Genomic DNA, 24,629 nt, shown 5'->3' on the forward strand with positions numbered 1-24,629 from the left:
CGTGCGTGCGTGCGTGCGTGCGTGCGTGCGTGCGTGTGTGTGTGTGTGTGTGTGTGTGTATCTGGGATATAGCATAAAATGGGTCATTAAAATGTACACCATTAGCTTTAGAATTTTCTTCATATGCAGTCAAGAACTTAAAGGAGAGCACAGGGACAGACAACTGGCTTACCTTTCGAGCTAGGATCTTTCTCCTCTTCCTTTCTTCCTCAGACCCATGGTGTGACTGAGCTCTAGTTAGTCTTCGATGCTGGTGAATCTTTAAGAGACCATGTCCCCACAAGTGTAAGCAAATTCTACCTACAGCAGGAGCCTAATGAGACTTGTACTGTTAAGATAAACAGTTCTTTCTTTGTTTTTTTTTAAAGATTTATTTATTATGTATACAGTGTTCTGCCTGCAGGCCAGAAGAGGGCGCCAGATCTCATTACAGATGGTTGTGAGCCATCATGTGGTTGCTGAGAACTGAACTCAGGACCTCTGGAAGAACGAGCCATCTCTCCAGCCCTAAACAGCTTTCTTAGCCTGCTGTCTTGTGGTTCAAGTCAAGATCTATGGGAGCAGGGTATGCTAAGTGATGATAATCCTTCTCACTTTCCCATTCCTTTCTACCATCTCTCTCTACAGAAAAATGAGTGCTGCCAACCAACTCCACCTAGTAAAACCCAATCATGAAGGTTCATCCATCACTCCTGTGCATGTGCTGTTCCTCACAGACTGAGGGCTAGACTGTGAGATATTCTGCTCTGTGTCATAGCACTTAGCCCAAAATCTGGTTGAGAGCAACTATGCACAAAATGTTTACCAAGTGAACAGTCAAAAGCCAATCATTGTGACCCTCATGGCAGGGAATGAGGGCACTAATAGGGAAGGACTACAGCCAGCTTACCTGCTTCTGTTCTTCAACGAGTCTCTTTTCTATACATTCTTTGGCAGTTCTCAATGCCTCTTTTAATTTTGTGGGAATCTGAAAGGAAAAGTAGTACATGAACTACTGATTGAAGTCGTTGGTATCCCTGAGTCCTGAACACACTCCGCAGCAGCCATTATCACATGGGAAGTCCTCTAGAACAAAACCAGTTAAAACCACACGCTCCATCTACACCCCCTATACTCACCTTTATAGCACTTTTGGGCATTCAGTGCATAAAATTAAAGCATAAACAAACTGTTTCAAGTTATTCAAGAATTGCCAAAGCAATCTCAAAGAACAAGGCATCAAAACCTATTACATGATCTCACAAAACCTTGTTTCAAACTAATTATTATACAGCTAATAGACCAGAATGAGAAGTTCCAGAAACACACCCACATATACACAGACAAATGGCCTTCCACAGAAGTGTTAAAAATGCACAATGGGGTTGGGGATTTAGCTCAGTGGTAGAGCACTTGCCTAGCAAGCATAAGGCCCTGGGTTCAGTCCTCAGCTCTGGAAAATTAAAAAAAAAAAAAAAAATGCACAAAAGAACAATTGCTTCAAAAGAATGTTGGTAAAAGTTAAATATCTACATGAAAAATAGTAAAATTAGATTACTATCTTAAGTCATATTTGAAAATTAATTCAACATAGGTACAAGATCTAATTGTCCTAAAGCCCAGGGAAGGGTCATTGCAGCACTGGATTTGTCATTATTTCCTTCCTTCTCTCTTTCTTTCTCTCTTTCTTTCTCTTCCTTCCTTCCTTCCTTCTTTCCTTCCTTTCTTTCTTTCTTCCTTTCTTTCTGTTTGGTGTTTCAACATAGGGTTTCTCTATGTAGCCTTGGCTGTCCTAGAACTTGTTCTGCAGAGCAGGCTGGCCTCAAACTCAGAGATCTGTCTGCCACTGCCTCTGAGTCCTGGGATTTAAAGGTGCATCCACCACTGTCAGGCTAATATTTTCTTTTTACTAAAAAAATTAATTTACATATTAATCTGTCTATCTTTTTGGGGGGCCAGCATCTCCCTGAGGTGTTTAGACTTGAATTCTGTAGCACAAGCAAACTTGAATGCACTTGTGATCCTCGTGCTGCAGCCTCCTCGGCTGCTATGTTTGCCACCACCCATCTCTAGGACTGGTTCTTTCTCATAAGGGAGGGTCTTACTGTATGGCCCAGGCTAGCCTGGCACTTTCTATAGCTCAGCCTGGTCTTGAACTAATGATCCTCTTGCCTCAGGAATTACAGGCACATACCATCATACCCTGCTGGAAATGATTTCTTGGATATGATACTAAAAACACAGGCAATGAAAAAAAAAAAAAACCAATGAGTAACTTGGACTCATCAAAATTAAAACTTTGTTCAACAAAGGATATCTCCAACAATGAAATTTAAAATATTTTAATACTTATCTTAAAGGACTTAATATCAGAAGATATAAAAACTGCAAATGAACAACAGAAACATGGAACCCAATTTAAGAATGAGAAAAGGGGGTGGGGGGAGAGGGCTGGAGAGATGGTTCAGAGGTTAAGGGCACTGGCTACTCTTCTAGAGGTCCTGAGTTCAGTTCCCAGCAACCACATGGTCGCTCACAACCATCTATAATGAGATCTGGTGCCCTCTGCTGGCAGAACACTGTATACATAATGAGAGAGAAAGAGAAAGAGAGAGAAGTAAAAAAATGGGTAAAGGGTTTTAATAGAAATTTCTTCATAAAAAATATACAAATGATAAAAACATCTGCATTATCAAATTATCTTTTCACCATCTAAAAAAGATGTTTAACACTGAAGAAATACAAATCAAATTCACACTAAGATATCATATTCCTTCATAGCCATTATGATGAACACTATCAAAAAATTAATTAAGAAATTAAGTCTAGTGGGCTGAAGAGATGGCTCAGAGGTTAAGAGCACTGACTGCTCTTCCAGAGGTCCTGAGTTCAATTCCCAGAAACCACATGGTGGCTCACAACCATCTGTAATGAGACCTGGTGCCCTCTTCTGACCTGTAGTCATACATGCTGTATACAAAATAAATAAATAAATCTTAAAAAAAAAAGAAAAGAAAAGAAAAGAAATTAAGTAAGGCATGTTTTAATCCCAGCACTTGAGAAGCCAAGGCAGGAGAATTAAGTTCTATGCGAGCCTGAACTACAGCAAACTTCAGGCCAACAAGCTACAAAGTAAGACCTTGTTGCAAAAGACAAACAAACCCGAATAATAATAATAAGGAATTATAACCAGTTAGGTTAAGAGAAGGGTCAGTGGTTAAGAGTACCTACTGTTCTTGCAAAAGATCTGAGTGTGGTTCCCAGCACCTTCATGGCAGCTCATGATCATTTATCTAAACCTCAGTTCCAGGGATTCTAATGCCCTCTCCTGGCCTCTGTAGGCACCAGACATGTGTGTAGTACATAGACAAATATGTAGGTAAAACACTCATACATGTAAAAAAGAGTAACAAGTCTTGGCAGGGATGTAGAGAAACTGGAACCTTGTGCACTGTTAGTATGATAATATAGTCACTGTAGAAGCCAATGTGGAGATTCCTAAAACAAAATTAAAAACAAAAACAACAGAAGAATCATATGAGGAGGTGTAAGTTTTACTACCATCCAGGGGAGAGCCAGGGGTGCTGCTGCTTCCCATGCTGCAGTGCACAGGCCAACCCCACTGCAGAAAACGACATGGCCCCAATAGCAAATGACTAGTTACTAGCAGCCACAGAGCAGTGCAAGGTCTGGCTCTGGCTTTTCAGTTCCAGAGCCCATGAATGTCCTACCACACTGCTGCTTCTCTTGAGACTTCGTTCCAGATTTTTTTTTAGATTCAGATGTTTAGGTTTATATTCTCTTCCAGATCCCACCTATTCTGTTGATATTAGCCTAAATAATAATCACTTTCTACATTATTACAATGCCTTTATACATTTTACTTTTATTAGATAACATTTTTAAATATATGCACTATAGCTAGGCATGATGGTGTATGCCTAGAACCCAGTATTGGGGAGGCAGGCACAAGAGGATTGCTGCAAGTTCCAGGCCATCCAAATCTGTTTAAAAAAACAAAAAAACAAAAACAAAAACAAAAACAACAAATCCTAAAACCAAAACAACCCCATGCATTATAAATGATCAAAACAGTAACTAGTTATAGGATATTTAGATTGTCTCATAATTTTTCATATTATGAATATTTTTGTTGTTTTTAAAAAATTAATTTCAGCCAGACGGTGGTGGCATATGCCTTTAATCCCAGCACTCAGGAGGCAGATGCAGGCGAATCTCTATGAGTTCGAGGCCAGTCTGGTCTACAAAGTAAGTTCCAGGAAAGGCACAAAACTACACAGAGAAACCTGTCTCGAAAAAACAAAACAAAACAACAACAACAAAAAATTAATTTCAAAGCCAATTTACTTATGTCACAAATCCAAAATTTATACAATTTGCTTTACCTTAAACTGTGGCTTTTCAGAAGTTGTTAGTAAAACATCACTGAATAATCTGTAAAAAAAACAAACAAATGAGTAAGGTCCTGAGTCTAATCCCAGTAACACACACACACACACACACACACACACACAAAATCTCCCTTAAACCAGGCACACTCTCTGAGTGGGTAAGAGCAGCTCAGGACATCTCGGTCCCTAAGCCAGTCCAGCCTAGCACTAAGTGTGTTAGCCAAGGCAAAGATATTCACACATCACTTGCTGTGCCCTCGGAGGTGCTATTAGGAAGGGGGCCAGGTCAGTTATACTTGACACTATGAGCAGTATAATATTTGCAAAAATTTTCAGTAAATACCAGTTTACAAATGTTGCAAATAATATATTTAGTAGATGTTTTTAAACAGAACTATTTATTTTTCCTGCCTTAGAAATGGTAGTTTATTCTACAAATTGATACATTTTGAACTGTCATGACTGGAATCTAAGTGAAAAATAATTTTCTTTTGTTTCTCATGCTTCATTCTAAAGCATCAGCTTCTGGATTGTATCAGTTATTTCTTCAAAGGTGTGTTATTAGAAACAGCAGTAGGAGGAACCCTGAACTGCTCTGGTTACAAGGCTTGCTTAGATAGTGCCCAAGTGGTTAAGTGATCTTAAAGTGAGAATTCTTTTATTTGGTTTTATTTTATTTGTTTTTGTTTGTTTGTTTGTTTGGTTAGTTTGGTTTGGTTTGGTTTTTCAAGACAGGGTTTCTCTGTATAGCTTTGGAGCCTGTCCTGGAACTCACTCTGCAGCCCAGGCTGGCCTGGAATTCACAGAGATGCTCCTGGCTCTGCCTCCTGAGGCTGAGATTAAAAGCATGTGTCACCACAGCCCGGCAAGAATTCTTTTATAAAGACAGAAATTTACCCCATGACAGTTGCCTTTAACAGGGTCCTTTGTGACCTTGCCCTGCCACTCATCCACTGACTTCCAGGCCTCATATCTCCACTAAACATAGTCACACCTCTTCAGCTGTTCTTTTCAAAGCTGAAGCCCATAGGGTGGAAAGTTTTAGAAGAAGACAAAACATTTGCTTGATGCTGGAGTTGGGGAGAGGCAAAGTGCCCTGGGGGAAGAGAACCCGTGTACAAACTCAAGTGTATCAGCCTCATACTGCTCCTAACCAAATGCACTTTGACTTAGGAGTCTATGTGAAAAATGTAGCTTTTAAAGTTGATCTATCTTTTCACATGTACACTGTTATTAGCGCTGTTGGTTTGGAAACATGCTGCAGTATCTACTCATCAGCCAGGCCTATAGGAGGCTTCTCTAACCACATAGGAAGAAGGAATGAAGGACCTGAAGTTAGTCATAGCCTCTACCTTCACTTTGTCCTCCACCTTTGCTAGACAACAAGCTGGTGGTACAGACAAAGCAGGCAGAGCTAGGGAAACTTCTCAACACATTGAGGAAGCTTGCCCAAGTCCTCCCGGGATAAGGAATGAAGCTGAGATCCATTCACAAGTTTGTCTGACTTCAGTTACAGCACCCTTAGCCTCTCCATGAAGGAAGAGCACCTAAGGGAGAGGCCCCAGGGAGGCATCAGCACTCTGAAACCCTCACAACTCTGTTGACAGGAGTTCTTAGACCCTTAGCACAAGGTTTGATACATGCTAGGAGTTTAATGGCAAAAGCACAGGAGCCCAAGAACACCCAATTCCTTGTGGAGGGCAGGCCCACCAAAGGCCCGAGGATGCCAGCTACACACAGCTGGGGGCCAGCTGGTAGCTGGAGCAGGTTCAGCAGAGAGGGGTGCTGGAGAGGGCCCTCCTTCTATATTTCCTAAATTAGGAGCTACACACACACACACATACACACACACACACACACACACACACACACACACACACACACACACAAATGCTAATGGTGATGGAACACATGTGAAAAGGACACTGGTGTTCTAGAACAGCAATTGGACTAAGCAGAGAGGACACAAGGCAAGGTCATGGTATCATGCTGTAAGAGACTCAGAGTAAGCCAGTCACTTCAACCCTGCAGGGATCACCACTGAGTCTTTACCATGGTACTGGGCTCTGGGCACAGTAGTCCAAGATTCAGCACAGTTATCAAGATTACAACCAATGCATATGATTGACTTACGGCATCTGTAAAAGCCGGGAGACAGTAGGCATGCCATTTTTACAGGCTTCACAAGACAGCGTAGACTCCAACACGGCCACTTGAAATGAACAGATACACATTTTAGTTCCACAGAACACTCTCTCGAAGATCCACTTGCTGAGGAAAAGTTTGACATCTCTTTGTAACAACTGTCTGCAGGCTGATCAGGACAGTGTCAAAAACTTCACATACAGACAGATGGCATATGTGGGGGGATGGGAAATGCTGGCATTTTCAATGACTCAAAAGAAATGCCTCAGAAACCACATGCTCACAGAAAGCTAAGTATACTCAAGGATAAATGCAGTGAAGTATCAAGATTGTATTCATACAATTGTTCTTTTTAGAGAGAAGCAAAATTCTGAACTTGAAAGATTTTGTTGCCAGGTGGTGGTGGCACATGCCTGTAATCCCAGCACTCGGGAGGAAGAGCCAGGAGCTGTGAGTTTGAGGCCAGCCTAGTCTACAGAGCAAGATCCAGGACAGGCACCAAAAACTACACAGAGGAACCCTGTCTCAAAAAGGAAAAAAAAAAAAAAAAGATTTTGCTGCTTGTTTGCTTTTAATGGAAACCAGCACACAAAGTGCCAGCTGCTGACCCTTCATCATCCAACACAATGCTATAAGTGAGTGACTAGATTCTCCTACTCATAGGTTCAAATTCAGCAAGAAACAGTCCCAGGGTCTGTTCTCTTGAACTGCCTCGTTTGGCACAGTGAAACTTTGACGGAGTAATTTACATATGCCAAACAAAGCGTTCCAAAAGCTACCTTGGGCCCTCTTTCTACCAGCCTTGAGCTCTGAGCTGGCCATTCAGAAGATAGGTTCATGAGTCTGAGATGAGTTTACATCAGTCCTTATGCCTCATCTGTCCTTTGGTTCTCCTTAGTCTCCTTGGGTAAGGCTGTAACAGCTCCTTGACGACACTTACATGAGAATCTGGAGGCCTGGCTGGGACAGCTAGGCCCTTATTTTCTAGGCTTCTAGCCACAGCTCTCCAGTTCCTTCCAACTCCCACTTAGGCTTGGATGATACTCTGACACTTGACTAGCTCCTCAAGTCTGACTTCAAGTTGCCTGACCTTCACTTATGCTTCTGATTAAACCCCAAGCTGGCCATAGTTCTCTTTCCATCCTCCTGCTTCCAGAATTATAATGCAGTTTACAGAAGTTTCACCAAAGGCTTCAGACAGCTGAACAGACGGACAAGCCATCTGAATGTTCACTGATGTGTGCTCTGTCTGTGGAGGATGACAACTTCCTCTGGATCTTTCTAGGACTTTGGAAAGAGGTTAAGTAGGTCTGCAGACTACCAGATCCCAGCAGACCCCACTCCCAAGCTCCATACTGACCTACAGCCATGGATGGTGCAGGAGGAAAGTAGTCGATAGGCACGGAGTCTGGAGGTCGTCCATATGTCATTTCATACAGTAAGTGGCCAAAGCAGTGGACATCTACACTTTCTAGTGTCTGGGGAAGAAAAAGCAGTGCCATGTTCAACCTTCAATAATTGGCCTCACTGCTCCTGTCCAGACTTCCACTGAGAAACAAGGCTCAGGGGCAGCCCCATTCCCAATGTAACCCCAAAGTCTTTTTCAAAAGCTCACAAGGCATTATTCTGATTTAAGCAATAGGTCATTTTCAATCAATGATTCTATTCACTTCCTTGTCCCACGCACCATTTCATCTTTGCCTCTTAAAGATCCGGCAATACTTCATGAGAGAAATGGAAACAAGGTACAGTCTAACTAACTGTATTTTTCACTGCATAATGCATAGGGTGATCTGTACCTAAACACAGACCTGTCATGACTGTCACAACTTACATTGATTTTCCTGAATTGTGTGAAGTAGGATCGGTAGAAGGAAGGAAGACCCAATAAGGAATTTTCAAGATCTAGCAGTCGGCAAGTGTTGCCATCCATCATCACATTAGCTGCATGAAGATGGCCATAAGGAAATCCTTTGTCGTGGAGAAACTTTAGTACCTATTAAAAATGTGCACATTAAAATATAAAAAAAATAAAATAAAATAAAAAATAAGGGTTAGGGATTTAGCTCAGTGGTAGAGTGCTTGCCTAGCAAGTGCAAGGCCCTGGGTTCGATCCTCAGCTCCAAAAAAAATTTTATATATATATAATAAAATAAAATAAAAAATGTGCACATTGAATTGTTCCCAATTCATGTCTATATAACATAGGTTAAATTCATGTTTTAAATATTTGTGGGGGTGCTGGATGGTGGTTGTGCACACCTTTAATCCCAGCACTTGGGAGGCAGAAGCAGAGGCAGGTAGATCTCTGTGAGTTCAAGGCTAGCCTGGTCTACAGAGTGAGTTCCAGGACAGCCAGGGCAATGTTACAAAGAAAAACCCTGTTTCGAAAAATCAAAAATTTAAAAAAAATTTGGGGGAAGAACAAGATGACTCAGGGTAAAAGGTAACCACCAAATCTGACAAACTGAGTCCAATCCTTGGAGCAGACATGAAGGAAAGAGGGAACCAACTGCCAAATGTCCTCTAACTTCCACACTTGTGCTGTGGCATGCACACACCCACACATAAACAAACAAGTAAATGAAAAAAGGAAAAAGCATTTCAGCTGGGCATGTAGCTCAGTAGCAACTTTCTCATCATGCAGGAGGGAGGCTAGGAGTTAACTCCTCGGCAAAGGTTAAAATGCCCCTCCATCCTTTCTTTGGAAAAAGAAGTGGCACAGAGTGCCTCATGGCTGTGAGACTGTCAGAGACAACACTCCCCTTTTCCCAGATGAAGAGAATTAGCTTGGAGGGAACTATCGGTGAAATGGCTACCCACTACAGGGAACAGCTCTGATTCGAAAGGCTCTGCTCTGGGAACTTCCTAGTCCCAGTAGGCCAACTCTCTTCTGAGGAAGTTCCTGTTTCACCTGCATGGACTCATAAAGCTATGGCATCAGTGTCTCTGCCAACCACTTAGGAAAAGGGGTTAAATTGAGAACATCTCTCGTTCAATATCTACTTGGAACATATTTAGTTTTTATTAACAAAAATACAAAGTAGGTTTCTGGCCTCCCCAAAAAGGAGCAAACTTTTCAGCTTCAATGTAGATTAACAGTGACTTGCAGGGTGGTGATGGCACACACCTTTAATCCCAGCACTCAGGAGGCAGAGGCAGGTGGATCTTTGTGAGTTCAAGGCCAGACTGGTCTACAGGGTGAGATCCAGGTGCAAAGCTACACAGAAAAACCCTGTCTCAGGGGAAAAAAAAAAACAACAACAACAACAGTGACTCACTCAGCAACAGATGTGTACATGACCTGAGGAACTAGAGCAGTGGCAGCCAGGGGTGCCCAGGCAATCCAGCAAAGACAGAAGGAAATACGCTAACATCTCTTTCCAGGGGCTGGCTTTAAAAATCTCATCCTTAAGGGCTGGAGAGATGGCTCAGCAGTTAAGATCACTGACTATTCTTCCATAGGACCTGGGTTCAATTCCCAGCAGCCACATGGAAGCTCACAACTGTCTGTAATTCCAAGATCTGAAACCCTTGAGTAGACATACATGTAGGCAAAACACCAATGCACATAAAATAAAATAAATAAATAGATAAATCTCATCCTTAAAAAAAAAAAAAGTCTTATTCTTGCCAGGCAGTGGTGGTGCACGCCTTTGATCCCAGCACTCAGGAGGCAAAGGCAGATGGATCTCTTGAGTTCAAGGCCAGCCTGGGCTACAGAGTGATGTTCCAGGAAAGGCTCCAAAGCTACACAGAGAAACCCTGTCTTGAAAAAAAAAATTAATTTTTTTTATTTTTCAAGACAAGGTTTATCTGTGTATCCCTGGCTGTCTTGTAACTCCAGCTCTGGGGCAGAAGGGAAAGACAAGTAGATCCCTGGCACTTATTAGTCAACTAGCCTAGGTAACTGGTGAATTCCAGGTTCATTGAGAAACCCTGTCTCAAAAAATGAGGTCAGGAGTTGGGGATTTAGCTCAGTGGTAGAGCGCTTGCGCAAGGCCCTGGGTTCGGTCCTCAGCTCCGGCCAAAAAAAAAAAAAAATGAGGTGGACAATAACAGGAAGACATTGCTGTTGACCTCTGGCCTCCACACTTGTGCATAGACAAGTGTACCCTTACACCAAAACACACATGTATGTACATATCTTACTACCTACTATCATACATACATACACATACATATATATAACATGGGAATAGGGTTATGCTTAAACCTCTTGATGGGAATGTGCAATCTCAGAAGCCTAGAGAATATTATGTAGAGAAGACGACAAGGCCAAAGTTGGCACTATTTTCTCCCTCTCTCCATTTCTCTCTTAGCCTTGAGAATTACTTTGTGCCTTTCGACACTAAAAAACACTATCCTGATGAGTTATATCTCCATCCAGCCCAAAAAAACCTTTACAGTTCTATAAAGAAGACATATGGGGCCAAGCATGGTAGTGCATGCCTTTAATCCTAGCATGCAAAGGCATGAAGAACCCTGAGTACAAAGTCAGCCTGTTCTACACAATGCACTCAAGGACAGCCAGAGCTACACTTTTTCTCAGGAAAAAAAGAAAAAAAAAAAGGAAAGAAAGAAAGGAAGGAAGGAAGAAAGAAAGAAAGAAAAAAGAAACAAAAAATCTTGGGTCAACCAGATGTTCAATGTAAAGGAAGAAACAGGGAACCTACTTCACGAAGTTGTCCTCTGACCTTATGTCACACATAGCATGACTTACATGCCCACACTTGGAAAATAATAATAATGAAGTTAAAAAAAAATTGGTACAGAGATAAAGGTAAGATCCACATAGTAAAGTTCTTAAAAGGTCAGACACCAAATTCCAATAGCCAAACATTTGGATTTTTTCTTTTTTTTTTTTTCTTTTTCGAGACAGGGTTTCTCTGTAGCTTTGGAGGCTGTCCTGGACTAGCTCTGTAGCCCAGGCTGGTCTTGAACTCACAGAGATCCACCTGCCTCTGCCTCCCACATGCTGGGATTACAGGTGTGCACCACCACCGCCTGGCTATAAACTTTTGGAATTTATAGATCTAAATTACTGCCACCTTCATCTCAAATATTTGCTTATTGGGGAAAAATATGGCAATGCTATCAAGTTATAGATAAACAAGACAATGTCTCTGCTTTTGGATGAAAAAAACTGTTATTCTAGGGGCTGCAGAAAGGAGTGGCTCAGCAGTTAAGATCACTTGTTCTTCCAAAGACAAAAGTTCGGCTCTTCATAACCCTGTTGGGTACCTTACAACCACCTGTAACTCCAGCATCAGGGGATGACACCCTCTTCCGGCTTCTACAGAGGCCTCCCCACAGGTGGCAAACATACACACACAAATAAAATAAATCTTCTAAAAAACTGTAATTCTGGACGAAACATGAGTGCAACAAAATCAAATACCTCTTACCTCTAATATCTGCCGTCCATATGTTTTTATTTGCTGGAGTTCAAGGCCCTGGATTTTCTTAGGGCTGCAGTACTTCTTTAGGAAGGGGTCCTTTGGTTTTGCCTTTAGAATGGAACCAAGAACACATAAAGTCATAGAGGAGCCAATTTCTACCTTGGGGCTTCCTCAAAAGGTAAGACTCCATGGAGACTAAGGTGCTGGGGCCCCAGCACACAGGACGTGGCCTTTGTTGTTGTACTAATCCAATAGTCTGTAGGCTGATCTGGGCTCTGTTTCTTCTGTATCCAAGGGACTACAGACTTGGTGTCACCCTAGGCAATTCCCAAAGTCTTGCCTACTGTTAGAATTCTCCAGGATTGCTTTGTTAAAGTTACCAACTAGCCTGGCAGTGGTGGTACATGCCTTTAATCCCAGCACTCAGGAGGCAGAGGCAGGTGGATCTTTGTGAGTTTGAGGCCAGCCTGGTCTACAGAGCGACTTCCAGGAAGGGCTCAAAGCTACACAGAGAAACCCTGTCTCAAAAACAAAACAAAACAACAACAACAAAAACAAAACAAAACAAAAAAAAACTTACCAACTGAGCAACCTACCATGTGACAGATGTCTATCTTTCCTTGTGGGGGAAGGAAGACTCTTTAGTCGAACTACGTAGTTTTTCAAAATCAGATTTAAATTTTTATCTGCTTGTTTTAATTTTTTGATGTAGGGTCTCACTATGTAACCAAACGTAGACTAAAACTTGCAATCCTGCCCTAGCCTCCTGAGAACTGGGATTTCAGGGTGTATCACCATACTCTGCTTAAAATTTAAAAATGAAAATAAAATTAATGAGGACTTAGGGGGGAAATAATATAATCTCAAAGAAGTTGTTTTTTTTTTTTTTTTCCTTGAGTCAGGGTTTCTCTGTGAAACAGTCCTGACTGTCCTGGAACTTACGCTGTAGACCAGGCTGGCCTTGAACTCACAGAGACCCACCTGCCTCTGCCTCCCGAGTGCTGGGATTAAAGGTGTGTGCCACCACTGCCTGGCAAAGAAAATAATTTTAAAAAATTTATGGAGCCTAACTTCTGAAATTTTCTATATCAAGTATCAATAACAGGCTCTAAGGGACCGAAGAACTTCGTGAGCATGAACTTGGTTTATAAGCAGTACCTTGTAGATCAGATCCTTCAGCGTTCCTTTTTCATTAAAGGTTCTAATCAGCAATGCTGAGGATTCATTAGCTGTGGCAAAGGTAACCCGATATATGTAAGGGTGCTACAAAACAAAAACACAAAATTCAGGTAGGTTCACATCAGGGTCTAGGTCCTTTTAGATTCTGTAGTTAGAGTTTTCCTGCCTGGTCCACAGTCAGGACAAATCTCTCTCACCTGCCATTCCCACAGTCGCTCAGACCCAACCAAGTAAGCACACAGAGACTTATATTACTTATAAAATGTATGGCCGTGGCAGGCTTTTTGCTATCTAATTCTTCTGTCTTAAATAACCCATTTCTATTAATCTATCCTTTGCCACATGGCTCGTGGCTTACCATTATCTTACATCTTGTCATGGTGGTGGCTGGCAGCATCTCTCTCCACCTCCCAGAATTCTCTTCTCTCTTGTCCCACCTATACTTCCTGCCTGGCCACTGGCCAAACAGCATTTTATTTATACAGAGCGATATCCACAGCACTTCCTCTTTTCTTTTTTTTTTAAAGGAAGATTTTAACTTTTATATAGTAAAATTTTAGATAACAAAACAATTATCAAGCAAGAATTATAGTTACAATATTAAAGAAGATATCCTATCTATCTTATATTTGTGAGTCTAAGGTTTTATATCTAACTTATCTTGTATCATAACTGAGGAAATTATAACTATCTAGTCTTCAACCACATCAAAGACCTCAGAAGGATATAATATTATCTGAGAACCGGGAGAAGGATGTAAGCAACTTTCGGGAGTCTTGCAAGAGTAGACAGAGACAGCTGGCAGCCTGGACAGTCACCTAATGTTCCTTTGTAAAGTTGGGGCATTTGTCTTCAGCCCACAGGGCTAGAGTCTCTCGGTCACTTCTCTCAGTGTCCTGTAGAATGTCTGGCAGTTTCCTCTGTGAAGTAGGAACCTGAAGGACCATTTTGTCAAGCAAAGTTCAGTGGTCACCTTTCTATGGGTCTTGCATGTCCAGTTGATCGAGCAGTCCAGGCAAGAACAGTTTCTTGCCCAAATGGCTATTTTTGCCAAGGTGAAGATAAACTCCATATGAAGTGTCTTTAATGCCCATCCTCCTCTCTGAAGTAAATCAGTGCTGCCAGGAGCAGACATGTCTCACTGTCCAGAAAGTCTAAATTTTAAAAATATTTTAAATGCCATATTCTGTAGGTCTCTGAAGTATTTGAAGATTACCTATCTATCTGAAATATCTCTGTGTATACTTAGAAGACTTAACTAACATGGCTACGAGTATGATTATCATAGATGACTAATTATTAATCTATTTTTAATTACCCATTACAATTTTAAATGAGCTGTACAAGAGTACAAATATACACAGTATAACAAAATTAATTTTAAGTTTGTATCAGTAGACTAAAATCTATACCAATGTAAAACATTTTAAACAAGTTGTTGTTCTTTAAAAGTAAATTCATTAATCTACCCTTTTATCCTTTCATATCTATATCATATGCCCTTTTTTCTTTAGAAAGAGATCACATTTATAATCAACCTGATTTAAAAATATTGGTTTTTCTCTGTACCATATCAGAGGGCTCTTCTGATTTGGGACACAAGAATCTCTTAACCTTTTTTTTTAGCAGTATGTCTGGGTTTAGAGAAGGAGTGAGCCAATTCCATCTCCAAAGCCAGCTTGATAGTTTTGGGAAATTGGGCATAGTTTTTTTTTACTACTTCCTGCTGGAGGGGGGCGCTGTATCTTATGGGGACACAAAGAAAATTTTAGGATTATGGAGTAGTCCGTGAGGGTAAACCTCTGAGCCAATGGCCTTGAAACCATTCTGGATGTTGGATCATCTGGGCCATGGTGTCATCGGAGACCTTTCAGGTGGTCTTGGCTGATCAAACCTGATGTATCTTAATCTGGAACAAATCCACAGCCTCTGGCTTTCTGTGGAAACAAAAGCAGAGACTCTTTTCCAAAGCAACATATCCTTAGATCCAAATTTTGAAGTCAAGTTACCTTTAAAATTTACATATTTGTTTAACTCAACAGCTTTTACGATCTAATCTTTTTTTTGTAGTTAAAAATCCCAAAGACAAGACAAACCAGATTCTCTGTGTAATATCCATCTTTGTAAGATTGAAACGCTGCTGTGGCTACTGGCTCCGCCCACCTCAGCTTCCCAACATGGCGGTGGTACAGTTTACCGCCAGCTCTGGGTCTGGAGCAGTGTGTACCATCAACTAATAGAAGCAGTTCTATCAAAGCAGTGCATAGCCCAGAAACCTTTTTTATTTTTATTTTATACGTGGGTTGTGGGACCGCGGGGGCTTGGTGGAACCTGGAGAGAAGCTGTCCAACTACAAATGGCGCTCAACGTGTTGGCAAGAGTTTCCACCTAAAACCTGAGAAAAAAAATTCTAAAACAGAACTAAAACAGCTTCCTAATTGTCTCTCTCAAGTTAGCGGCAGCCTGCCGGTTTGAGCTACTATGGCGGGTTCCTGGCACGTGTGTCTGACCTGCAGTGTGGAGGGAATGAGGAATCTACAAGTGACACTTTACTCTGCTGCATGGTAGATTTTGCCTTTGCTACTTTGATAGAACTGCTTCTATTAGTTGATGGTACACACTGCTCCAGACCCAGAGCTGGCGGTAAACTGTACCACCGCCATGTTGGGAAGCTGAGGTGGGCGGAGCCAGTAGCCACAGCAGCGTTTCAATCTTACAAAGATGGATATTACACAGAGAATCTGGTTTGTCTTGTCTTTGGGATTTTTAACTACAAAAAAAAGATTAGATCGTAAAAGCTGTTGAGTTAAACAAATATGTAAATTTTAAAGGTAACTTGACTTCAAAATTTGGATCTAAGGATATGTTGCTTTGGAAAAGAGTCTCTGCTTTTGTTTCCACAGAAAGCCAGAGGCTGTGGATTTGTTCCAGATTAAGATACATCAGGTTTGATCAGCCAAGACCACCTGAAAGGTCTCCGATGACACCATGGCCCAGATGATCCAACATCCAGAATGGTTTCAAGGCCATTGGCTCAGAGGTTTACCCTCACGGACTACTCCATAATCCTAAAATTTTCTTTGTGTCCCCATAAGATACAGCGCCCCCCTCCAGCAGGAAGTAGTAAAAAAAACTATGCCCAATTTCCCAAAACTATCAAGCTGGCTTTGGAGATGGAATTGGCTCACTCCTTCTCTAAACCCAGACATACTGCTAAAAAAAAAAGGTTAAGAGATTCTTGTGTCCCAAATCAGAAGAGCCCTCTGATATGGTACAGAGAAAAACCAATATTTTTAAATCAGGTTGATTATAAATGTGATCTCTTTCTAAAGAAAAAAGGGCATATGATATAGATATGAAAGGATAAAAGGGTAGATTAATGAATTTACTTTTAAAGAACAACAACTTGTTTAAAATGTTTTACATTGGTGTAGATTTTAGTCTACTGATACAAACTTAAAATTAATTTTGTTATACTGTGTATATTTGTACTCTTGTACAGCTCATTTAAAATTGTAATGGGTAATTAAAAATAGATTAATAATTAGTCATCTATGATAATCATACTCGTAGCCATGTTAGTTAAGTCTTCTAAGTATACACAGAGATATTTCAGATAGATAGGTAATCTTCAAATACTTCAGAGACCTACAGAATATGGCATTTAAAATATTTTTAAAATTTAGACTTTCTGGACAGTGAGACATGTCTGCTCCTGGCAGCACTGATTTACTTCAGAGAGGAGGATGGGCATTAAAGACACTTCATATGGAGTTTATCTTCACCTTGGCAAAAATAGCCATTTGGGCAAGAAACTGTTCTTGCCTGGACTGCTCGATCAACTGGACATGCAAGACCCATAGAAAGGTGACCACTGAACTTTGCTTGACAAAATGGTCCTTCAGGTTCCTACTTCACAGAGGAAACTGCCAGACATTCTACAGGACACTGAGAGAAGTGACCGAGAGACTCTAGCCCTGTGGGCTGAAGACAAATGCCCCAACTTTACAAAGGAACATTAGGTGACTGTCCAGGCTGCCAGCTGTCTCTGTCTACTCTTGCAAGACTCCCGAAAGTTGCTTACATCCTTCTCCCGGTTCTCAGATAATATTATATCCTTCTGAGGTCTTTGATGTGGTTGAAGACTAGATAGTTATAATTTCCTCAGTTATGATACAAGATAAGTTAGATATAAAACCTTAGACTCACAAATATAAGATAGATAGGATATCTTCTTTAATATTGTAACTATAATTCTTGCTTGATAATTGTTTTGTTATCTAAAATTTTACTATATAAAAGTTAAAATCTTCTTTTAAAAAAAAAAAAAGAAAAGGGGAAGTGCTGTGGATATCGCTCTGTATAAATAAAGTGCTGTTTGGCCAGTAGCCAGGCAGGAAGGATAAGGTAGGCGGGACAAGGAAGAGGAGAAGGCTGGGAACAGGAAGGCTGGGAGGAGACACTGCCAGCTGCTGCCATGAGAAGCAACATGTAAAGACACCGGTAAGCCACAAGCCATGTGGCAAAGGATAGATTAACAGAAATGGGCTAAATATAAGAGTAAGAGCTAGACAATGGTAGGCCTGAGCTAATGGCCAAGCAGTTTAAATAATATAAGTGTCTGTATGATTATATTATACGTGGATGTATGACCGCGGGGGCTTGGTGGAACCTGGAGAGAAGCTCTCCAACTACAAGATTCATGTTCTGGTTATGCAGAGTCAAGCACCATGTCGGTGGTTTAGTTTTATACAAAGTGACATTCTCTGAACACATGCTACTTTCAAGTTATTAGATGATCAACTAGCTCCTCCCTCAGCTGGGAGAACGAAGGGAAGAAGTGACCCAGAAGTCTGCACAGAGCTCTGCCTGGCTGAGCCCCTCTCTGATGTCAGAGGCTCCTCATGGAAGGCCTTGCGCTGCTGTGTGCATCCACAGTTGGGGGAAATCATGGTGGCTGAGAGGAAAAGGGGGAGTTTTGAGAAAATGTAACCTGATAAAGAACACAGCTAAGTCACAGAACAGCTAAGCAGGAGACAGGGACAAATGTGTCTCTGCTCACAGCTCTGCACTGCTGCTTGGGAGTATAACAACTAGGGAAGAGCATGAGTGTGCTTTGGTACCTTGGCCTTTTTCAGAAACCAGCAGCATGAACTTCCCTGACCTTCACAGAAGTTTGCAGTATGCCTATTCAGTGTCTTCCTCAAATGTCAACCAAGCAAGGTGAGGGAAAGACAAATTCTTTAAAGACTTAAGTCTTCCTATAACCTGGAACTTTGAGTATATGGACAAGAAGACTAACTGCCAGGCTCTAGATAACCTGGTGAATCACAAGCTAATCAGCTGGTCTTTAGGGAAACATGCATTACTTATACTAATAGACAGTCCTAATACAAAACCTAGCTTGGATTATCACAAGTATATATTCAAAATATGTCTGAAGTCTACCCTGCAAATGGGTTAATGTTGATATCTAGTACCTGTTGCCTATATTCTAGAAGGAGCTGCTTGTGGACTGAGCTATCAAGCCCAACTAATGTGCATTTCTTACATGCACTATGTTGTGTGTGGGATGGGGGGGGGGGGGGCTGTTTTCACTATTTGAGGCAAAGTCTCACTATGTAGCTCAGGTTGGCCTTGAACTTGTAACTCTTCTACCTCTGCCTCCCAAATACTGGTATGACAGCCTGGGCCACTACCCCAAGTGTTCTTTTGTTGTTATTGTTTTTAAATTTTTTTTAATTGTATGTGTATGATTGTTTTTCTTGCAGTTATGTATGTGTACTACATGTATTCCTGGTACCCACAGGGGTGTCAGAAGAGGGTGACAGATCCACTAGAAGTGGAATTATGGAGGATTGTGAACCACCATGTAGGTGCTCAAAATCAAACCCAGGTCTTCTCCAAGAATGAGTGCTCTTAACCTGAGTCATCTCTCCAGTGCCTTCTTTCTTGTTTTTGTTTTGTTTTCTAAACATTCATTAAAAGCAATTTAAATGTGGGTGCTAACTGGGCCTGGTGGTGCAGGCCTATAACACACTTAAGAGGTAGGGTTAGGAAGTCCACAGGTTCAAAGCCTGCCTGGGTTATAGAGTGAGTCCAAGGCCAATCTGGGGAATTTAGTAAGACCTTATCTTTAAATAAGTGGTAAATTATGGCTGGGGCATACTTCAGTGGTGGAGCATCTGCCCTCCTATACAAAGCCCTAGGCTCAAACTCAATTACTACAAACAATAGCAACAAAATTTAATTGAGTGCTGAAAGCCTGTCATACAATCAACTGAATTCAAGGCCACAGCATTGTTCTTGGACATAAATCACACCTCATTAAAAGTTGGTCTCACTGCTTTAACAAGATGTCTTTAAAAGTAAACTTGCCAATCTAAGAGGACAAGTCAGTGTGACTGTGCAAGTCCCACAAGCAACTACTCATAGAATGTAGAAAACAAGGAATAGGTGTCAACATTAACCCACCTGCAGGCCAGACTTCAATCTTTGCTAAAAACATTCTGTACATATTCTGAGTCTATCAGTGTCCTTTCTTCCCACAAAAGCCTTAGATGAAGACTGTGTATTAGTATAAGTAATACATGTTTCCTTAAAGGCCAGCTGTGAAAGGTAACTCAGACAGCAAAGTGACTATTTTGCCATTCCTTCACCCAAGTTACCTAGAACCTAAACAATTAGCCTTGTGCTAGAAAGAGACCTTGGGAGTCCCACTGATCAAAAACTCAGTAAGAACAAGAGGTTCATGGGTGGTAGTGGTGCATGCCTTTAATCTGAGCACCCAGGTGGATCTCTGTGAGTTTGAGGCCAGTCTGGTCTACAAAGCAAGTTCCAGGACAGTCTGGGTTCTGTTGCACACAGAAACCCTGTCTCAAAAAACAAAAACAAAACAAAACAAACAAACAAAAGAACAACAAGAGGTTCAGACAAGTGCCTCTTTCCTACTCTGGTATTTGATTAAAATACAAAGACTACATTTAAATTACTATAATTAATGGGCTATGAAGATGTCACAAATGCTGGCTTAAAGGGCCTCTGATCTCTGGGAGTAGCCTTGCACACTTCTGGTCTGAACTAAAAGCCACTGTACCTTTCCATTCTCTTGAGCCTACAGGGTATTTTCAGCTCTTCTATCCAGGTTCACTCCCAAGAAAACACTGGCTCTGATTAGCAAGGAGGACTTGTACTTACCACACAGGAAGGCAGAAGTTTGATTACACACTGAAAATCTTTATCTGACAAGTACTTGTCTGGGCCAAGATCAGCCTAGAAATATAAGAAGAAATATCAGAGCACCACTTTGCTCACCAAAAGAAAATTTCCTTATGTCTTTTGCCCTAATTTTATTTGTCCAAATTCTTAAGTATAAATCAAATATGGAAACTGTATTAAGTCTGCTGCTCAAGGCCTTTTCTGGAGAGGTAGTATATACACATACGAACACCAGGATATGACCAGGATTTCATCCAATCCTATAACCAAATGTGTCACTAGAACTCCCAGAGAGAAAAGAATGAGGTAACACCCAATAGCTTTCTTTGGAGGTCACTCCAAAACCATCAGTCCTAATTCCAGACTGTTCCTACATCCTTCTGAACACGTATTACTTGACCAAATGTATAGCCAGGCGTTTTTTAACAGCCCTCTGCAAAGTGGGACTGAGAAAGTCCTCACATCACCATGTAAGAGCTTGGCCCAGTTCTGAGAGTCTCTTACCAAAACTCTCTTTCATAGCGGTGGTGCACACCTTCAATCCCAGCACTCATGAGACAGAGGCAGGTAGATCTCTGTCAGTTTGAGGACAGCCTAGTCCACATAGTGAGTTCCAGGCCAGCCAGGGCTACACAGTGAAACCCTATCTCAAAAAACCAAACCAAAGCAAAGCAAAACAAAAAGCCTCTCTTTCATATATTATTTAAATCTCTTGGAATAAACTAAAGCAAAAGAATTAGCTTACCCAGCTCAACACCAGTCGTTCCTTTGGTTGATTTTTAATTTTCATCAAGAAATATTTCTTCCTTATCCTCCAACCTGCCACAGAAGCAGAAAGGTGCTTGTAACTTCAGCATTTTTGCTACAGTTGATGTAAATTTTATTGACACTAAGTAGTTAATCAAAATTACATCTGGCAATCTTAGCCACAGCTGTGTAGAGCCCAAACACTTAACAATGTTGTATGGAAAGGCTATACCATAAAAACAATAAGCGAAGAAATTACTATACTTATGGAAAAGTTAATAACAATCTAGATCTACTGAAAATGACCACTGAAGAATAAATAGAGGTTCTGAAAGTTACCAGCACCCTAGTCCTCTGACGGGGCTTTAACCAAGCTTAATCAGTTTTAAAAGTTAAGGACAATACTTCAGGCAGTAGAGAGGTACAAGGAATATGAAGTTAACAGATGTAAAGAGCTTCACTGGGATGACTAGGCATCCAATTCTGTGACATCTGAGCAGAATAGGTATGTCAGCCTCTCACCTATGTCTTTCAGTGGTTCTACCACCTCCCACTTTGGTTCTGATCGGAAGAACATGGAAACCTGTTGCAACGCGATCTCTGTAACAATATTGTAGAAATCCATTAGTCAGATGTGTTTGGAAAGATCAAAGGCTTCACATATTGTTCATGCAAATGAAACCCTGTAGTCTATAGACTTCTTTAAAAAAAAAAAAGTGTAATTAAGGCTGGGTGGTAGTGGTATATACCTTTGTAATATGAATGTTAAATGGTCTCTTAATATAAAACCCAGTGCAGATACAGATATTGGGGTAAATGCTGAAAGATCAGAGAGACAAAGGAACAAGCCACTGCCACATCACACTTCACCAATTCCATGAGTCCTTAGACTAAAATCCTCTGAGACCTCACCTGAAAGGCTCCAGCCAAAAAAGCCTTTAGTTCCTGTCTTCTCACACTTTATATACCTTTCTTGCTGGGATTAAAGGCATGTGATTCCCAAGTACTGAGAATAAAGGTGTGTGCCACCTCTGTCTGACTCTGTTTCTCTCCTAGTCTGAGTCAATCTCATGTAGTCCAGAGTGGCTTTGAACTCACAGAGATCCAGACGGATCTCTGCCTCTGCTGGCTAAGTTTTTGTTGAAGCCTCTTTGCAGCAAACTCAATAATTTTTTGGGCTCCAAAAACCACAGAAGTTAGATGCTTTTTGCACGTTCCCCTGTGCAGACAGCTGGATCTTTCACTTCTTTCCTCTCCCAGTTGGTTCTGGCTTTCCTTGGGCCCCCTCCTTGGGCTTCTGCCACACCATCATCCAAATCGTCATTTTCAGCAGATTTGGTGAAGTCAATTGGGATTTCTTAAAAGGAGGAATTAGTTAAAAGAAAGTTTTTTCCCCATATTAAAAATGGGAAACACTATTACAATGACGAGAGTTTGGTCTCTGTTTGATAATACGATTTATGGTCTGAAAATGGAACAATTAAATGAGAGGATAATTAATGTTGATGGGATTTATGTAATGTCAATTATAAATATTATTTGATCATTTCTGTTTTATCATTTAAAAAGTTGGCTAATATGAGTGCCAAGATAATCCTCAATTTTCTTTGTGTCCCCATAAGACTACCAGTGCCCCCAATCAGCAGGAAGTAGCCTAGAAAACTATACCCACATTCCCAAAAAATGGATTATGGATGTCTTTGTTTATGAGTTGGTTAAAAATTATTACTGGTTACAGTCAATCTCTTTCTAAAAAAAGAAAGGGGGATATGATATAGATATGTATTATATAGAAATGATAGGATAAAAGGATAGATTACTGAATCTACTCTGAAAAGAAAAAAACAGAGAGTATAAATATGATAAGACAAAAAGGTAGATTATTGAATTTACTCATAAAAAGCAACTACTAGTTTTAAATATTTACACTGGATTGGATTTTTATATATTATATACAAGTTGTGTATACTGATATAAATTTGAGATTAATTTGTTAGAATTTACTGTACATGTATTTCTACTCTTGTTGAAAGTATTGTATCTATACAGCTCATTTAACAATATAATGTAAATTGCTAGTCCTTGAAAGGTATTATCACCAATTAATTAGGATATAAAGAAATGAGGGTTGGGGATTTAGCTCAGTGGTAGAGCATTTGCCTTGCAAGCGCAAGGCCCTGGGTTCAATTCTCAGCTAAAAAAAAAAAAAAAAAAAAAAAGAGAGAGAGAGAGAAATCAAAGTTAGTAGTTAGGTATTACAATCTAACTTATAGTCAGGTTAGGTATGTTTTCAAAGTCAAACAGATCTACTTTATTTTATTTATTTGTTTGTTTTTCAACACAGGGTTTCTTTATGTAGCTTTTGGAGTCTATCCTAGAACTTGCTGTGTAGACCAGACAGGCCTTAAACTCACAGAGGTCTACCTGCTTTTGTCTCCCAAGTGCTGGAATTAAAGGCATATGCCACCACTGATATGAATTCACAACATGTCCCCACGATTAGGCATGCCCGGCGGACCTAGACACTTCTGCCTAGTTATTTCCAGTTCAAAATAGCCATTTCTGGGTCAAAACGTCTCGTGTGACTAGGACCCTGTGGCTTTGCGTGGTTGTGTAAAGCGTGCACGTGATCTATGCGCATGCCTGGAGTAGCCACATAGGTTCCAATACGAACGCGTGCGTGCAGCCCACCCTTTATAAGATGGCGTCATAGTCATATATCTCTCACTCTTTACCTTGACCATGTGTGTTTTCCACAGGCCTGTTCACATCTGTCTCTTTCTTTTATCCTATGGATTTGTCGTGTTTCGGGACGTTTCCTCGCAAAGCAAGAGCGCCGCTAAATAACTAACAACCACTACCCAGCTACCGATATATTTTAGATAGATCATCTTCAAACACTTCAGAAATCTGCAGAATATTCTTTCGGACTGCAAGAATATATTATAGAGATTCAGCTGTGTATTAAAGCTATACCTAGAAATTTCAAGGAAATTTTTCTAGAAGAAGCCATCTATCACCGATTATTTGGTGTTGTTTAATGTTTTTTTTTTTGTTTGTTTGTTTGTTTGTTTGAGATAGGGTTTCTCTGTGTAGCTTTGCGCCTTTCCTAGAACTCATTCTGTAGTCCAGACTGGTCTCAAACTCACAGAGATCCGCCTGCCTCTGCCTCCTGAGTGCTGGGATTAAAGGCGTGTACCACCACCACCCAGCATAATATATATTTTTTAAATATTTCAGCTGTCTTCTGCTATGAAATTCTTATGGGCCCATATACTATAGACCATTTGGCAAACAGTTCAGCTTCTCAGACCTGCTGCTCCTCTAGGTAACTAACTCCCTGGCTGAGCCTAGGAGACAAGCAAGCTGTAGATGCATAGCTTTGCTTCTTGTGCAAATGAAGCTCAGACCATCCCTTGCCTTCAGGCCTAGTGGCATTCCAGAGCTACTGACTCAGAACAAAGTAGGTTTTTGCATATCCACAGGGAGTAAGAAGTGAAGCAGAATTTCTGGGGGCAGAGAACTGAGTGGCTAGGAGAGAAAGGAG

The 24,629-nt window shown here is 40.8% G+C and overlaps 1 protein-coding gene across 7 annotated transcripts in view; it reads right to left on the minus strand.

Moving 5' to 3' along the window:
* Positions 1 to 24,629, minus strand: part of Pxk (PX domain containing serine/threonine kinase like) — an 84,923-nt gene that overhangs the window by 19,180 nt on the left and 41,114 nt on the right. For all 7 annotated transcript variants that reach the window (XR_004945869.1, XM_036198672.1, XM_036198670.1 and 4 more), the window contains exons 5-15: positions 21,605 to 21,682; positions 21,081 to 21,154; positions 20,315 to 20,389; positions 13,097 to 13,201; positions 11,945 to 12,046; positions 8,371 to 8,532; positions 7,897 to 8,014; positions 6,525 to 6,603; positions 4,386 to 4,434; positions 890 to 967; positions 173 to 259 (exon numbers count right to left, since the gene is read on the minus strand). Coding sequence is in view for 6 of the 7 variants with exons in the window: in XM_036198672.1 (XP_036054565.1) it covers positions 173 to 259; positions 890 to 967; positions 4,386 to 4,434; positions 6,525 to 6,603; positions 7,897 to 8,014; positions 8,371 to 8,532; positions 11,945 to 12,046; positions 13,097 to 13,201; positions 20,315 to 20,389; positions 21,081 to 21,154; positions 21,605 to 21,682 (1,007 nt within the window). In the remaining variant the exon portion in view is untranslated. The remainder of the gene's footprint in view (positions 1 to 172; positions 260 to 889; positions 968 to 4,385; positions 4,435 to 6,524; positions 6,604 to 7,896; positions 8,015 to 8,370; positions 8,533 to 11,944; positions 12,047 to 13,096; positions 13,202 to 20,314; positions 20,390 to 21,080; positions 21,155 to 21,604; positions 21,683 to 24,629) is intronic.

The sequence above is a fragment of the Onychomys torridus genome, chromosome 9, assembly GCF_903995425.1.
Source record: "Onychomys torridus chromosome 9, mOncTor1.1, whole genome shotgun sequence".
Taxonomy (NCBI): domain Eukaryota; kingdom Metazoa; phylum Chordata; class Mammalia; order Rodentia; family Cricetidae; genus Onychomys; species Onychomys torridus.